Consider the following 17,290-nt stretch of genomic DNA (forward strand, 5'->3'; position numbering starts at 1 on the left):
AGCTAACCCCAGGAACCCAGAGTGCCAGCAGACAGAGCAAACCGTAGTTAAGGTGTCCACTGCCACCTACTGGTGACATACTGGAATACAGCAGAGCTATAATTTATCAAAATTATTGTTCCACACAGTGGAGAAAACACAACTGGCTGTACTAAAAAAGCCAAAAAATTTAAAACTCTATGAATTCGAGGCTAGCCTGGTCTACACAGTGAGTTCCGGAAAGGCATGGATGTGCAGAGACTGTCTCAAAAAAAATAAAAAGCAAATCAAAACAAAAAACCACCCCTCCACAACCAACCAACAACCCAAGTCAAGCAACCAATCAAAACTAAGAGAACTCAATAGGAATATTAAAATTGTTATCTATTCATAGCAATTAAGTGTCTGTTCATAAATACATGTTGTGCACATTGAAATGTTTCCAAAATTTTAAATAATCCATACATCATTTAATATTTCAAGTTATTTTCTCAAAAGTTAGATGCTACACCAAACAAAAAACACTAAAATATTGGCACCTATCAGGAAAAACTTCTAAACTCCATTAAAGGTTCCGAGAAGAACAACCCATTTACTCAGTGGTTTCTTTTGCCTCTGCCACATACCAGCTTCCAATCTTGAGATGTGCTATCTACTCTCTTATAGGTCTGCATTTCCCCATAAAAGTCAATTTTAACACGACAATAATTAAGATCAACTCTTGGGTCAGGTTACTGGGGAAGAATTCTGTCCCCAATCTTAACTGTGCTGTGGTCTGGAGCAAATTACTTATAAATTCCTATTTGTAATCGATTACATGGTAGTAAAACAGGTCCTACTTCATAAGATTTCTGAACAATGCCTGGCTGGTGGTAAATGATAATTAACTGGAACCTGCTATTATTGTCATTATCTTTATGATAACTGACATTTATTAATCGCTATGCTAAGCATTTTGAATATCTTTCATATCCCACAGCATTCCTATACATTATTATAAGTAATATTTCCATGCAAAAGACAAACTATGTCAAACTTTGGTACAGAGAAAACAATACCGAAGGCAATACCTATTCAAAAACTGAAAGGTTAAATAGTAAAATTTAATACAGCTCATCTTTGGTTCATGTTTTATATCTGGAAAAACAGACTTAAAGACAAAATTATAAGGCAATCTATCTGTGTAAAGGGCACACACCTCAATAATTACCAATGGTCATCCTATATTAAGAACTTTGCATTATGAAAATTTCCCTGCATAATCTTTCTAAGTTCTGAAGAGAGGATTTGGAAGGCATCTCAAAATCAGCAGATAAATCCCCTCTTATAATTAGGTTCTTGGAGCAGTAAGATTTTACTTTTAAGGCTCACATCATATGTGAACAAAGTAATGGAGCCTCCCTCCAGAGAGAAGAACATGGAGGACAACGAAGAAGAAAAAGTAATAATTATTCACCAGATTTAAGAGTTCATTACCAAACTCCAGGGGGCTGTGTGTATAACAGCCAGTACTAAGCACTCTTAAACAAGTAAGTCTTCATTTAACAAAGTGTGACAAAACATGACAAATATTAAACATTAAATGTTATAAAGGAAGTGTTTTGAAATGGAAAAAAGAAGTAAATCTGAAAAAGAAATAAACACATAGACCAAATAAAATGCAATGCCTTCAGGAAAGACTTAAGCACATGCACTTTGTAAACAACCAGCTTGGGAAGACAGAAGAGAATACTACTCGTGTTCACACTGTGCTTTCACCTTATGTGAGGAAACAAATTATGAACAGTAAATTTCTAAGTTTTGTCTATCATTCCATAATTGAAAGCAAGAATAAATTAAACTATGATATTTGATCATAAATATTAAGCATTAACCCATGGTACACATTTCTACAATAATTAAACTGTAACTTGAAAACTTTTTTTGTCAATAATCATCAAAAGCTTACCATTTGGAGCATCTCGTCTTTTCTCTGTTAAAAAAAAATCAGAACATTTATTAGACACATAAAATACAGACACACACACATACCTAATAAAGTAAAACTTTGATAACATATTTACATAAATTCTTACTTTTGAGGTGATGTGTAGAGATTGCTAAGGAATCTTTCTTAAAAATCACATAATTATCCATACAGAAGAAAAACTCATTCAAAAGCTTAAGATTACAGTGTGAGAGACAGCCGAGACAACTGGACTGGAGTGAGCAGAGAAAGAAGGCAATCAGCAGGTGAGGATTTACCATGGACGGAGACCCACAGTGGAAGGTGGGAACTGAGGTTCACTCAGCACAGAGCAGCTCTCAGGTGTCAGTGCTGTGTGCAGACAGCAGGGGACATGGACAGCAGCACTGGGAAGTGAGCGATACGTGAATGACAGCTGTTACAATGATAACCAAACTACAGTCCATGGACAGAACCCGAGGGAAGGTGCAGAATAAGGAATTACAGGGAACAGAGATCTCATTAGGAAAGAAAAATACAATATATATTTATGGATGGATAGGTAGGAATTTCTGGGAGGATCAAGTAGGGACAGGTAAAGAGGTGAGAGGACGTAGTGGGAGAGAATATGGAGAAAGACTGCTAAAATTAAGGGGCATTTGAGGGATATACAAGTGAAATTGCAAAATAATGGGGAAGGCAGAGAGCTCCCCCTCCTAAAAAAGCACTTTAACAATTTTTTGTTTGTTTGTTGAAGGCACTGGTGGACCCAGAACTTGCTATGTAGGTCATATAGAAATTGCTAAGCTAGCCACAAATTCATGGACAAATCTCCTGCATCCTCTGCCTCCCATGTGCTGAGGTTACAGACACACACCACTATAACTGGCTGCGTTTATATAATTTTAAACAAATATAATTTCTATATATTTTTCTAATACAAACTTTTCTGAAATTGTAAGAGAAACATTAATGACTAATGCAGTAAAATAGCTAGCTTGTAAATAATAACAAACAAAATTTTATTGGTGGACTAAAGAATCCTACCAATGGGAACCATAGGTGTAACATTCTAGCTCATGATCAGATAAAGAAATAATATAATCATTTAAAGGAAGCAATTTCTATACTGTCAATCTTTAGTTTTTAAAATGATATTAGTCTCTGTATGCAGACTGGTACCCACTTAAAAAAATAAAAGGTTCAAAATGTAAGTTTTGACAGCAATTCCTGAAGATATATATCCATGATTGGAAGCCATTTAAGTGAGGAAAAAAAAAAAAGCAGAACAGCTTGGCTGAAGAGACAGAATCTGACATTCATGTGAGACACTTGCTAAAAACATTAACAGAACAGTGTGTGTCTGGCATTTGGGATGTTTTAGTATCACAGGACGACTCATGCTACAATGTGGGGCACCATGTTCAAACCCTAACACACACTGAAAAGGACATAGCCTAGTGAACTGAATGCAGTGCTTAGGAAGGCTGAATCTATAGACTGTATCACAGAACTACTTAAAAAATGGAACCAGTAAGACCAAAGGAAAAGCCTTAAAGAACATGTGATAAAGGGCTACCAGTGGTACATACTAAGGAAAAGAAAATGGATTGATCTAATGCTACTGACCTATGTGACTAAGGTAAAAAGGGAGACAGGGTTCGACTTAGTATGAAGACTCACTATACAGTGATCGATTCAGCTGTGTCCTTAATGTCATGTTCTCTATGCAACTGAAACATTTTATCTAAAGTTTAGATAGCCACTAGATGCAGTAGATTCCTATACTAGGTAAAAGGCTTGTGATCTTACCTGTTTCAAATAAAATTATTTTTAACCAGTGCTTTGTATTCTTTTTCTCTTCAAAATGTTACTTGTTCTGACTAATGGTTTTCCCAAAAGATCACTAGATGACTGTCACAAAATCTCACTAAAAATGACACTGAAGGCTCAGAGAGATAGGAATGTGCTTGCCTAGCAAGTGTGAGGCCTGGAGTTAGGATTCCAGAATTCATGAAAAAGCTTTGCAAGTGTGGGCTATAATCCCAACATTGAGAAGACAGAGACAGGGGAATCCCAGAATAAGCTGGTTAGCTGGACGAGCCAGAACTGACCGGTCAGACAGAGACCCTGACTTAAAAGTAGAAAGTGATCAAGGAAGACAGCCAAAGCCACAAGACACCATTTTCAAGGCTCTACACACTAGGTACATCTGGGAACAGCAGCCACACACACACAAACAAGCACACCACACACAAGGGGGATGTGTGTGTGCAAAAACAAAACAGAACAAAGACACTGAGCCTACGTGTTAGGTTTCAGTATCAGAACATCAAATACTTCTGAAATAGAAACAAGAAAGCTGCTCTTGACTGTACAACCGCAGGGCTCTAATTATCTAATTATATTATTTATTCATCATAAAGAGAAGGTTGATTTACTTTATCTCAACACGTTTTTAAAAAAAGTGTGTGTGTGTGAGTGTGAGAGAGAGAGAGAGACAGAGAGAGAGAGAGAGAGAGAGAGAGAGAGAGAGAGAAAGCGCACAAGACTGAGATCATGTGTGGAAATTAAAGGAAAGGGGAGTTTGTTTTCTCCTTATACCAAATGGGTCTTTCCTTCTTGGAACTCATTAAAGAACAATAAAAATACATAAAATAGTGTTTGTTTTTCTATTGCTATTTCTAGATCCAGTGCCTTCCTTCGTTCATTGTTAAACACACTTAGCTCCAATCCAGGGTAACATGTACCCTTAGAAGTACACAAAGATGTTCAGAGAGGCTTATTTTAAGCAATCTGTTCAGCAGTCACTCCTATGAGACCCCTGAGATGGATATGCTTAACCTTCCCCAACCAGTCTTTATTTCACTTCAGGAAGGCTAGGGACAGCTAGCGATAGCTCTGTGCTAATTAATTTAAACGTCTACACTATCCTGTATCACTTTCTAATTGCTGTATATGTTAAAAGCTATCTTATGCATTAAATTAAGTTCCTTATGACTGTACAGTGTACGGCACTGGAACAAAAAACCAAAGCAACATTTTCAGATTTAGTCTGCAATTCTCCTTATTTGTTCTTAAGCTTCTTCTTCTTCTTCTTCTTTTTTTTTTTTTTTTTTTTTTTTTTGGTTTTTTGAGACAGGGTTTCTCTGTAGCTTTGGTGGCTGTCCCGGAACTAGCTCTTGTAGATCAGGCTGGCCTCGAACTTTCCAGAGATCCGCCTGCCTCTGTTCTTAAGCTTCTTAAAAGTATTTGTTTACAAAACATAAAAGTACTTAAATTTGTTTTGAAAATTCCATTAATAATTCAAATTTAAACGTTAGTAAACATGGAATGTTATCAGCAAAATCAAAAAAGGTTACTGAAGTAAAAGTGTTTCTTTTGAGGCAGGTATCTTGGAGCTTTGTTGTCAAGAGAGCTAGACAATAAATACTTTGGGCTTTGATGACTGTATGACTCTGTCCCACCTCAACTGTTCTGTGACAAAAACTGTCCATATACTGGATGCACAGGAATGAATGGAGCCAGATACTGACAGTTTATAAGTAACAGCCAACGATTCACATCTGTTTGGTAAACAGTTTGCTGGCTTTTTTTTCTTATGTGCAGAAAGGGAAGGAAAAGCAAGAAGGTGTTTACCAGATTTCCGCTGCCGTCGGCCCAACAGGTCTGTGACTGCTTTTCGGAACTTTTTTGCTTCTTCTTCATTGGCAAAATTAAGAGCAACTTGACAAGTCTGAAATATTTCCATCAAAAGGAACAAACAAAGTGCATGAATTTAGCTTTATGTAACAACAGTGGCAACCAACAGAAGCACATTTCAAAGGAGGGAAAGTTTGGTTTCTGACAGTTCAAACAAACAAACAAAAACCCAACAACTTTAGAACTTAAGTAACTTTTTAGCGAAAAAGCCCAGGCAAAAGTAAAGGCTGTTAGAAAAATCTTCCTTACATGGCAGAAACTTAAACAACTAAATACTCATTAAGTTTAAATAAAAATAGCCCCATAAGCGCATAGGTTTAAAATGCTTGACCACCAGTCAATAGAATTGTTTGGGAAAGATTAAAGAAGTGTGGCCTAGTTGAAGGGGCTGTGATACTGGGGGTGGGCTTTGAAGTTTCAAAAGACTAGTACCATTCCCAGATCTCTTGTTTGTGGGTCAGATGTAAGCTCTCAGATGCTGATCCAGAGCCACACACATCTGCCTGATGCTAGGATTACCACCATGATGGTCATGGACTCAACCTCTGAGACTGTAAGCGCCAAATAAACTATTTCCTTTATAAGTTGCCTTGGTCATGGTGTCTCTTCACAGCAACAGAACAGTGACTAAGACAGTAGCTAGCAGAGTAATTGTCAAGACAAAAAGAGTCAGACTTACATCTCCAGCAAAGGTATGAAAATATCCTCTAGGACTGTTATATACAAAGTTATTGTATAGTTCTTGTTCCCACAGTAATTTCCCATCCTAGAAAAAGAAGGTTCATATTTACTAAAAAAAAAAATACCTCTAGGACTAAAAGTACACAACCCATTAAAGGAACTGTTTCTATAAACAAAAACTTTCAGGAACATATATATGCCATATACACAAATACTGTCATACAACTTAGTGAAATCCATATAAGGGAGCTTCATTCAACAGGGCAAGCATTTCCAAGTAAGCTCACTATGCACAACTAAGCTCACTAGATTACCAAGACCACATGAGCAAGTGAGAAGTACCCATGACCAATGTGCATCCCCATTAGCCAAGATTTTTTTTTTTCAAGTTTTTTGACACAGGGTTTCTCTGTGTAGCTTTGGTGCCTGTCATGGAACTTTCTCTGTGGACCAGGCTGGCCTCGAACTCATAGAGATCCACCTGCTTCTGCCTCCTGATGGCTGGGATTAAAGGTATGTGCCATCACTGCCTGTCCATTAGCCAAATTTTTAAGATACTTTTTATCAAACATTGTAGTAAAATCTTTTGCTCTTTTCCTCAATTTACAGATGCAGAATAATCAAAGACATCTGCTTTAGGCTGTTCAATAATAAATTTAAACAAGAGATGAGAGATCCACATAATACTGTCATATCTACAGCTACAGTGAAAGAAATATATTTATTCTTCATGTCACTACTTCTGGATGGACTGGGTTTAGCATCTGCAAGCCCAGCCCGATGAGGCTAAGAAGAAGCTATTGAAAGAGGGAAAGCAGGCACCACTGAAAAAAAGAACACTCTGAACATCTCCTTGAGGCCATGAGGAGTATTTGAGGGCACTGGAATTTTAAGATATGACATGGTGGCCTTCTTTGTGAAAGAACAGTCCCTGAAGAATGAAGATTAAATATTCTGGAAGTTTTCTGACAAACTTTGATAAGTGGATGTATATATCTTAATAAAAAATAAAAGAATATAAAAAATCTGCTGTAAATATATTATGACTGCTACATGGGCATTTCTTTTTTTTTTTAGAGTAGTTACATAGTCATTTGTTTTGAAACAGTGCTTCTTAGTGTTGATAAGAAATATAAAGCTACTTTCAGGGCACTATTGCAGTCTACTTCATCAGTGAAGGTACACATTCTTACGTCTAGAGCCTATGTATAGCTTTCCCTGCACAAAACATTCTTACAATAATGTTTAACTATACTTGAAGTAAGTAAGAACTATAATAAAACAGACCAACTACAGAAAAGATATGTAATAAAGGCTATATAAAACTAATAATGAGGGGCTGGAGAGATGGCTCAGAGGTTAAGAGCATTGCCTGCTCTTCCAAAGGTCCTGAGTTCAATTCCCAGCAACCACATGGTGGCTCACAACCATCTGTAAAGGGGTTTGGTACCCTCTTCTGGCCTGCAGACATATACGCAAACAGAACATTGTATACATAATAAATAAATAAATATTAAAAAAAACTAATAATGAATTGTTCTCTTTGGGATTTGCTTTTTCACTTTTAAGACCATGTTTGACAAAAAGAAGGGACAGAAAACAAAGCCATAGGAAAGAGGGGGTTACAATATTCTTATCTGGTACCCCACTCAGTCCCAATATCCTTAAGTATTTACAATGAATTTCACCCTTCAAGTGTATCAATTTAAACACACACACACACACACACACACACAAGACAATCAGAACATCTAGACTAAATTATAATCAAGGCAGATAACCACCTACGAGTTAAAATGAAATCAAAACAAAACTCACCTTAATGTCAAATATTCTTAAAAAATAAGATCTCTGAGGATTGTCCTTAACAAGACAAGCAACACCACTGCACTTCTTTGACCACATACAGTTCCGATCAGCTGCATATAACTGCACCACTGCCGAAGACATTGTCTGCAAAATACCAATGCACAACCATTACCTTCAAAACAACTGGACTCCCAGCCCCTGCCAATGCTCTGACTGCAACCTCCCAAAGCACCAACCAGGACCACTCAACTGAGCTAGCTTCCAGAAACAGAACACAATGAATATTTCATTCTTAATTACTTCTTTTTGAGGTTATAACTAATAATAATACGCATATCAACAATTATTGAAAAGTAACATTTATTGATTCTTAAAATGTCGGGCTAGAGAAATGGTTCAGGGGTTAAGAGCAACGGCTGCTCTTCCAGAGGTCCTGAGTTCAATTCCCAGCAACCACATGGTAGCTCATAATCATCTATAATGAGATCTGGTGTTCTCTTCTGGCATGCAGGCATACATGGAGACAGAATGTTGTATATATGATAAATAAATAAATCTTTTTAAAAATGTACCTGGAAACACATACTTAAAAATACTAACCTCATGTAATCGTTATTACTATTCTAACTTCACATTACACTTAAGAAACGCAATACTAAAGAAGATAAATAATGTGTCTGATAAACTGCTAAGTACGAAAGCTGAAATGTGTGACTTCAGAACTTCTATTTTCACATCTCCTTAAGTATGACATTTTGACGACACAAACATTTAAACAATGGAACAGTCCTATCAGGGAAAGCTTACTTCCATAAAACAATTTCCCCTTTATGGCAAAGGAACTAAATCAAACCTGAAAGCAAGATTCAAGATTAGTAATAATGAACATATCAAGATAGTTGATGCCTCCTCTTTTAAAAATGGTAAAACCATGGCAAAGATTTAAAGTGACTTACACAGGTAGACCAGGGATTAAAAAGCTCTTCTGAGGGTGCAAAACCCAATCTGACCTACCACTGTCTGGATCTCCCATGAACCAGATGCACTGGAGCTCTCAGATGGCAGAAGAGTTACCTCACCACTTACAAGGGACATCTTGGGCTGACAGGTATTCCAGGATACCTGCTGCTTTCCTATGATTATGAATCAATGCAAACTCCCACTTTTTCTTTTGAAGGCAGCTACTTGATCTATTTCTTTTAAGGTGACACAAAATGCACCAACAAATCTGAAAATAACAATTATAGTTTCCAAACCACTAATCTCATTACTAAACCAAAATTTAGGGAATTAGCTTCCAAAACAATTATTTTTCAGTGTAAATATAAAGTTACTTCAAGAGTCATTAGCATACATTATACACAAGAATGGGTTTCATTGCTGGGCGGTGGTGGCGCACGCAGCAGCACTCGGGAGGCAAAGGCAGGCGGATCTCTGTGAGTTCGAGGCCAGCCTGGTCTACAAGAGCTAGTGCCAGGACAGGAACCAAAAAGCTACAGAGAAACCCTGTCTCGAAAATCCAAAAAAAAAAAAAAAAAAAAGAATGGGTTTCATTATATTTTCATATAGGTACATAATGTATTTTCATCTTCCCTGCCCTCTCTACTCCCTATGATCCTCTTCTTTCCAACAAGTCCGTTCCCACTGTCATGAATCATGGAATTTTAAGCATACGCACACTAAATAATCAAAATCAGGATCTGATTAAGTAATTATGATGTCTAAATTCAATAAAATATGGGCACTGTATAAACTTAGCAAACTATATTACAACTTGGAGGTGTGGTATTTGGTATTATCTAATTACAATCAGGGACTGCCCTCTGTCAAAAGAATTCCTTGAACTATTATATAAACAAACCTTTAATAATGTCAAAATCAGGAATGTAAGATCAGTATACTACCAGGAAACAAAAGTCCATAAAGACATTCTGGGTAACAGTACTCAATGCTGTATTTTTAATTTAAAAAAAAAAAATTCACCTAAGCTTCATGCAGAAAACTGAGAAATTTCTACAAGAAACATTAAAAAACATGAAAACCCAGGGTCGTCCAGAGCATGCGCTCTCAGACACTGGCCCAATGAAGACATGCTTGTATTGCAGCCCAAGTCCAGGCTGACGACCCCAGAGGCTGCCTGCTCCTGAGCGCAGCTCTCCGTCCACAGGTCACCACCACTCTGGGGGTCGCGTATCAAATCCTGCATATCACATGCTCATCTTACGATGCACAACGGTAGCACAACTACACACGGTTACGGAGCAGCAACAAAGTAAGTTTATGGCTGGGGCCACCACAACGTGAGGAACTGAAGAGTCACAGCATTAGAATGGTTGAGCACCACTTACACCCTCAAAAAGAAAATTTCAGCAAAGAAAGAGAAAACCAAATACCAAGCAGGGGGGAAAAAATCAAGCAAAAAAAAAAAAAAAACAAACAAACTAGAATTTGTATTCTAGTGAAAATTTAGCGATTACAGCCCTTTGATATAGTACTACCCAAGCTTATCTATGGAAAGAAAAAAGCAAAAACAACAACAACAAAGCCCAGGACACCTGACAATCTCTATTTTATCTGTTACCAAGGAGTATTAGCTTTAGAAAAATAGAAGTCTTCCTAGAGGCTGAAATTGTATTGTCAGAAACCCTTTGCTAACATCAATACTAACACTGTGTAACACTATTTGGATGTGTATGGAAACACAAAGAAAATAAAAACAAAAGTTTAAACACTGACAAAAATTTAAAATATCTGCGTATGCAATGAAGATTCAACTAAGCTATATTTTTCCACACATAATCTGACACTAGGAAAAACTAAGGAAAACCCAACAATAATCAAGTCTCAGAAATGTTTTTAAAAATTTTCTATAAGTATAAATTTACCCATTCCATTTTACTTTAAGCTGTCAAAACTTAAAAATGACACATTATAGCATTTTATAAAGCCTTTTCTGATTGGTTCATAATAACTACAATATATGCAAAAACAGCTTAGACATAAAACATTAATATAGAAATTTCTGAGAATAACCACCAAGTATCCCTTAAATTAGATTGACAGTGGCTTAATTAACTGTGTACAAACATTCCTTCCATTCCTTTAAAGTAACTGAACTCAATCAACTATATTACTCTTGTCTCTCACAATCAAGAAGATATTAATGAAAAACAACCTAGGGACAAGTGCTTTGGAATAGAAATCCATTTCTTAATAGCCCAATAAAAGCCATGAATCTGTTAAACAGAAGGAGACAAATACACTACAGTGAAGATTACAGAACAGAACCATCAGACCTTGAGTAATTCAGCAAGGCCTTCCTTCTCAGAACTCTCATTGTCAGAGGCAATGGGAGGGGAGGCACATCCTGGGAAGTGAGATTCTCCTCCCCACTGTCCTTCAGAAAAGCATGGTCACACTCCAGGGTTAGCTTTGCAGGATGCAATCCCTGCCTGCCTGCTCTTCCTTCTGTTTCTCCAGAACTTTCTTGTGTACCTACTACTCTTGCTACATCACAGATCTTCCTCCAAGGTAGACTAATTTCATACCCAGTAAAATATTGTCATTTCCCACAACACATGGAATACTTTTGCAAACCTGTATTTACAGTCTCTGTTCCTAAAAAATATTCAGTTAAAAATGGAATGTTCTGATTTTGATACTGATACTATGCTTGACACCTCCACATGAAATAAACATCATTGCTAGGAATGAAATTTTATTCTAAGCAGTATAAAAGAGCAGAAAAGTAAAAAAAAAAAAAACCCAACAACAAAATATTTGATTGAATTCTCTTAACTTGAAGTGACTTCAATGAAGAAGTTTTATAATAAATAATACTTTTGCTCACCGTCAACCTCAAAACAGAACCTGGAAATTTAAAACATAAAAACAAATGAAAGTAAAGCTGAAGCCACGGTGGGAAGAGGAAAAGCAGGACAATATCAGCAAAAACAACAACTAGAATCACAAATGAAGAAAATGGAGCCAGATGAAAACAGACACAACGGGCAAAGTGATCTCTATGCACTCAGTTACTGCATATTAGCTATGTAAAAACTACTGTGGAAGGACACTGACTCATCAAATGTTTATTAAGTATCTACTACATTATGAGGGATCGTAACAGGAACAGGTGAAGGCAAGACCCAAAATGGAACTGAGAACAGGAAACGAACTGGACAAGGAGTCCAAGAGCACTGCAGCTGTTCCAGAGGGAAAAGATAAAAACCTAAATACCACAGGAAGGGTTTCCTAAAGTATTATTTTACTCAAAAGATGAAAATAGATGGATCGGGGAACAAAGTAGGGAAGGCGCTAGGGCAGTCTGGGACACTGTGTGGGGTTGGCTGAAGGAAACAGGGAAGGGAAAAGCCTAGACTTACTAAACAACATCACACTCAGCTCCTGTCTGACAGATAAACAGCCATATCCAGTTTGGTAATCTTGTCTGTCTGTCTGTCTGTTGGGACAGGGTTTCTCCAGCTTGGTAATCTTAACTGGAGACACAGAGCTCTGTAAGGGCGCTGGTGCCTCACTAGTCACGCTCCCACGTCCTCCTTTCTGCTCTCTAACTATGCATATCATCTGCTGTGACCAAAAGGACATCAGCAAATAAATACAAGTTTGGAAAGTGCTTGTACACTGTGATCTGTTTTTCTGGAAGGCAGGATTGCTCTAAAAACTTTGGGATCAAAGTCTAGATGTCACCAACGATGAGCTTATTTGCCGAATAGTGAGAAATCAATATATTTTGTTTCAAGTCATAAAGTAGTGTTTGCAGCAATGGGTGACTGGCACTGTTAGATTGCTTAAAGAACCTATCACTTGTAACAAACAGTTCTAGCTTTTTCCTCTATTATAACGCTTTTAGTTGTAACAGACATATACTTTATATTGGCAGTAATTCATAAAAATTTTAGGCCTTATTATCATAACCAGAACAGATTTGTGGGGAGAAGGCATTTTTAAAAAAAACATTTCATAAACCGGGCAGTGGTGGCACACGCCTTTAATACCAGCACTTGTACGGCAGGGGCAGGCGGATCTCTGTGTTTCCAGGCCACACTGGTCTACAGAGCGAGTTCCTAGGCAGCCAGCACGACACAGAGAAACCCTGTCTCAAAGGAAAACAAAACAAAACCAACAAAACAACAGAAGAAACCCCAAACACTTTATAGATTAAAAAGTCACACTGACAGGAATATGTCGCACGCACCAAGGTCACTCAAAAGTTCCAATCCTTCCTCTAGTCTCAGGAGGTGCCTGAAAGGCAAACTCTTAAACTACAAATCACCTTGCACAGACTTTTAGAACTCTCTAAACCCACAACGACAGTCAGTGTAACTACAAACGGCTTGTTGAGGTCTCCTAAGCTTCCCACCAGAGGGATGCTCACCTGTGGACAAGGGGAGGCTCCAGGGCCTGTCTGCCCAGTGGGTGGGGACACTGCTTACAAGCACAGGTACAGATATGGGGTGCTCTTCTCTTGCTCTCCCTTTTCTATAGCTAGAAAACAAGTTTTTCATCTTTTCCCTCTCCTGCCTCCCTCTAGTTTGTTGGATTATGGAAATCCTCAAGTTTGGACTGGAAGTTTCAGGGAATTGAGGTGGTCTCCTAGGGTTTCCAATAGCTCACCACAGGTTAGCATTAGGAGCTAGGATTTAAACCCTGACTAACATGAAGGGAAAGAAGGCTGACGACATGTAACTACCACTGCTTCTCCCATGCATTTCCCGTGGAAACAATTTGGGACAACAAAATGGGGAGGCAGGCACTGTGGCTGCTGGTAGGATTCGGTTATTGCAGAATTCCAGAGTCAAATGCTTGGTATCATTTCATCATAAATTTTATCACTTACACAGTCCACTTCCATTTAATAGAACAGTGATATAATGGTATTTTTCCTTCTGAATTTTGAATTTGTTTTTTGTTAAAATTGTTTCTTATGCTAAATAAATGCTTACTTTCTATTTAATTTTGATACCTTTTATTGAAGAGTCACACACTTCAAGACAGAAAACATACATTAAAACGATGCCATCAGAAAACAGGATTTCGTATCTAAAGAAAAAACATTTTCCAAAGCACACTGAATGATGACTCTGAGCCCCAAGAGACCTCACCCACTTAGGGAAACAGTAGCCAGGGATTTCAAAATCAACTAGATAAGGGCAGGCAGGAGCCTCCTTCGGGTGTCTGTGGGAGGGGATTCTTCCTACTTGTGCAAGAATCTTTTTAGTGATTACATTGCATTTGTTTAAAAGCTTGATGTGTACTGGAGGCTCAAAGCTCAAGGGAAAATATCTCTTTGTTTCAACATTAAGAGTACTTTGCTACTTAGCAGTTAAATTAGAAAAACACTTATTACTGAGTCTTTAGCTGTTTTCTTGGCAATTCCCACCCACAGACATAGTCTTCATTCTTGTTTCCATTTCTATTGAGCATCTGCTCTGTGACATGTGTGGTTGCTGTAGTTAATGGCAAAGCCACCAATAGACAGCCCTCCCCTATTGATAGCATGTTTCTTTCTGTGCAGGTGCAATAATATTCTGACTTCTACAAAGATATACCCGGAGGAAGTTTACTTGTTAGGTAATCTCTTCCTCAACCTAAACTTTTAGTAACTCCCCATCTAACCCAAGTTATGTATGAACCCTCTACCAATCCGGGGGCCCTTATTAAAATGAATTTCCATATGTCTGATAAGTACAGAGTATGTATAAAATGATAAGGGAAACGATTAGCTTCGAATCATAAAAATTTTATGCCACAGTTCCATTCGCACGGAGCTTAAGATACAAGAAATTGTGCCGGGTCTGTCCTCCCCAGGTATGTGCTCCTGCAATGCCTGGCACCGTCTTTATTACCCAATCCGTTCGCTTAGGTCTCATTACCAGATTGTCATCTCCTTGAGCTAGAGGCCCTACAGGCACACAGCATGCAATTACACAAAGGTTCAAAGGAATATTAAAAGCAAAAAGCATTAGTACTTGACCTACTGAGAAGATACCCAACAAAAGCCTGCCTAACAAGAAAATTAATCCACTCCAATCACAAGACATCAGGAAGTTATGCTACAGCCCTTATCTGCTGCTTCCTTGTCTCACTGCGCTGCTCTAATGAGCAAATCCACTCAAGGCTGACTGCTCCCTGCCTCATTTGTAGCCTGTAAGGAGAGCAGTAACCTCAATTCTACTCTTATATTTCTCCTGACTCAAGTCTGGGGCCACCTGCTCCTGTGCATGTCTGCCACCACCCGAAGGGGTGAGTGATCTGGTCTCCTCTACAAACTATCTTCTCTACCAAGAGATATTTGAGGTGACCCCTACCCCAGGCCAGGGGCCAAAGCAGCTGTATTCTAAGCTTCACTGTTACACAGAGAATTCCTGTAGCCCTGGGAACAGATCTTTTTAACAGGCCTTTCAGTGGAAGGGTACTTCTCCCTTGGTGTGGTGGTTTAAATGAGGCATGTCCTCCATAGGCTTGCGTATCAGTTTAGTGGAACTGCTTGGGCAGGTACAGGTGGTGCAGCCTTGCTGGAGGAAGTATGGCACTGCTTTGAGAGTATATAGTCGTGTCCTACTTCTAATTTGTTCTCTGCTTCATACTTGCAGCTAAAGATGTGAGCTCCTGGCTTCCTGCTCCCATCTACTACGCCTCCCTGCCATGATGGGCTCATCCCTCTGAAATCAGAAGCCAAAATAAACTCCTTCTTTAAGTTGCTTCTGGTCATGGTGTTCTGTCACAGAAAACGAAAAAGTCACTAACAGTTAATCAGTAACCCAAAATCTCTGGCAATGGCAATTCTCCGGTGGGTCTGAAGGTCTGAAACAGGGTGGCCCACTGCTCTTAACCTTGAAGGAGAGGCGGACTTCTTTTTCTCTGTCAATCTCTGTTCTCACTGTGAGCAGCAGGGCAGACACTTTTTTATACCTGTTCTACTTTCATTCCTATTGGTGTGGAAACCACCATGACCAAAAGCAACTTAGGGAGAAGCTTTCTTTGGTTTACAAAAGGTCACAGTCCACATCTATGAAAAGCCAGGGCAGAATCTCCAGCAAGACCATAAGCAGAAACCATGGGGAACCCTGCTTGGGGGCTTGCTCACAGGTCCATGCTAGCTTTCCTATATAGCCCAAGACCACCTGTCTAGAGGTGGAACTACCCACAGTGGGCGCTGGACCCTCCTGCATCAATTAACAATCAAGACAATCCTCTACAGACATTCTCACAGGCCAATCTAATCTAGGCAATTCTCTCAGATGACCTAGGCTATATCAAATTAACAAAACTAACAAAGACAACACCCTACAGTGTGGGGAGTGAGTATACCCCACTATGAATGAGCACTCACAACATCAGCATTGTCATGTCAAAGATTCAATGCCTCAGAAGGCAGTGGCCTTTCCTGGTCCTGCTATAGATGGTGACAAGCAGTTGCCTTTTAGCTAAAATCAGTATGTGATGAAACCACAGCTTCCTGGTTCTCTTATAAGGCTATTCGAATCCCTACAGAGAATGCCCCCACCCCCACTTCCTTGTTCAGGTAAACATAATGAGCATCCAAACAGCTAGTACATCTCCATCCGAATGCATGGCCCACCAGATCCCAGCTTGATGTTACAAGTGCCTTTCTTAATCTACAACACCCAGAAAGATGTCTGTCTTTCTTAATCATCTACCACTCCCAGTACAATTTCTAGACTCTGCCACAGAGGCTGGAGCACTGTAGTTTCTTTTCTTCTTCTGGCCAGACCTCCTGATTTTGTTCATCCAAGCACTTGCCCAGGACAGCACACCAAGTTCAACAGTTCCCTCTCCAGATGATGCGCTGGCAAGCCTGTTAAGCCCCATCATGGGAATTCCCAGATCCCTTATGCTTCCTGGGCCAGCTAAGAAGGCATTTTAAAGCATAGTTCTCTTTTTAAGGTTCCCCAGAGCTTGTCAGAGTTAACAAATGATAGGTAGGGATGGCCCTGTGTTGCCCCTGCTCAGTTCCAAGAAACTACTGAAGAAAACACCTCCCAACAGTTGCCTCAAATTGAGTTGACGACTCTTTTGGAGGAATGAAGAACAGCAGCTAATGGACAAAACACAACTCCCTCCCAGGAAGTTTTCACAGCCTGAACTTTGTTCAGAAAGAGTCCCTAAACACAAAATAGAGGTGTCTTT

At 38.8% G+C, this 17,290-nt stretch overlaps 1 protein-coding gene across 1 annotated transcript in view; it reads right to left on the reverse strand.

Annotated features, from left to right (window-relative positions):
• The window catches only part of Wasl (WASP like actin nucleation promoting factor), a 51,737-nt gene that overhangs the window by 15,201 nt on the left and 19,246 nt on the right, over positions 1-17,290 (reverse strand). The window contains exons 2-5 of the mRNA XM_075953944.1: positions 8,126-8,260; positions 6,306-6,392; positions 5,564-5,660; positions 1,928-1,951 (exon numbers count right to left, since the gene is read on the reverse strand). Coding sequence (XP_075810059.1) covers positions 1,928-1,951; positions 5,564-5,660; positions 6,306-6,392; positions 8,126-8,260 — 343 coding nt within the window. The remainder of the gene's footprint in view (positions 1-1,927; positions 1,952-5,563; positions 5,661-6,305; positions 6,393-8,125; positions 8,261-17,290) is intronic.

This window comes from Microtus pennsylvanicus, chromosome 19 (assembly GCF_037038515.1).
Source record: "Microtus pennsylvanicus isolate mMicPen1 chromosome 19, mMicPen1.hap1, whole genome shotgun sequence".
NCBI classification, from domain to species: Eukaryota; Metazoa; Chordata; class Mammalia; order Rodentia; family Cricetidae; genus Microtus; species Microtus pennsylvanicus.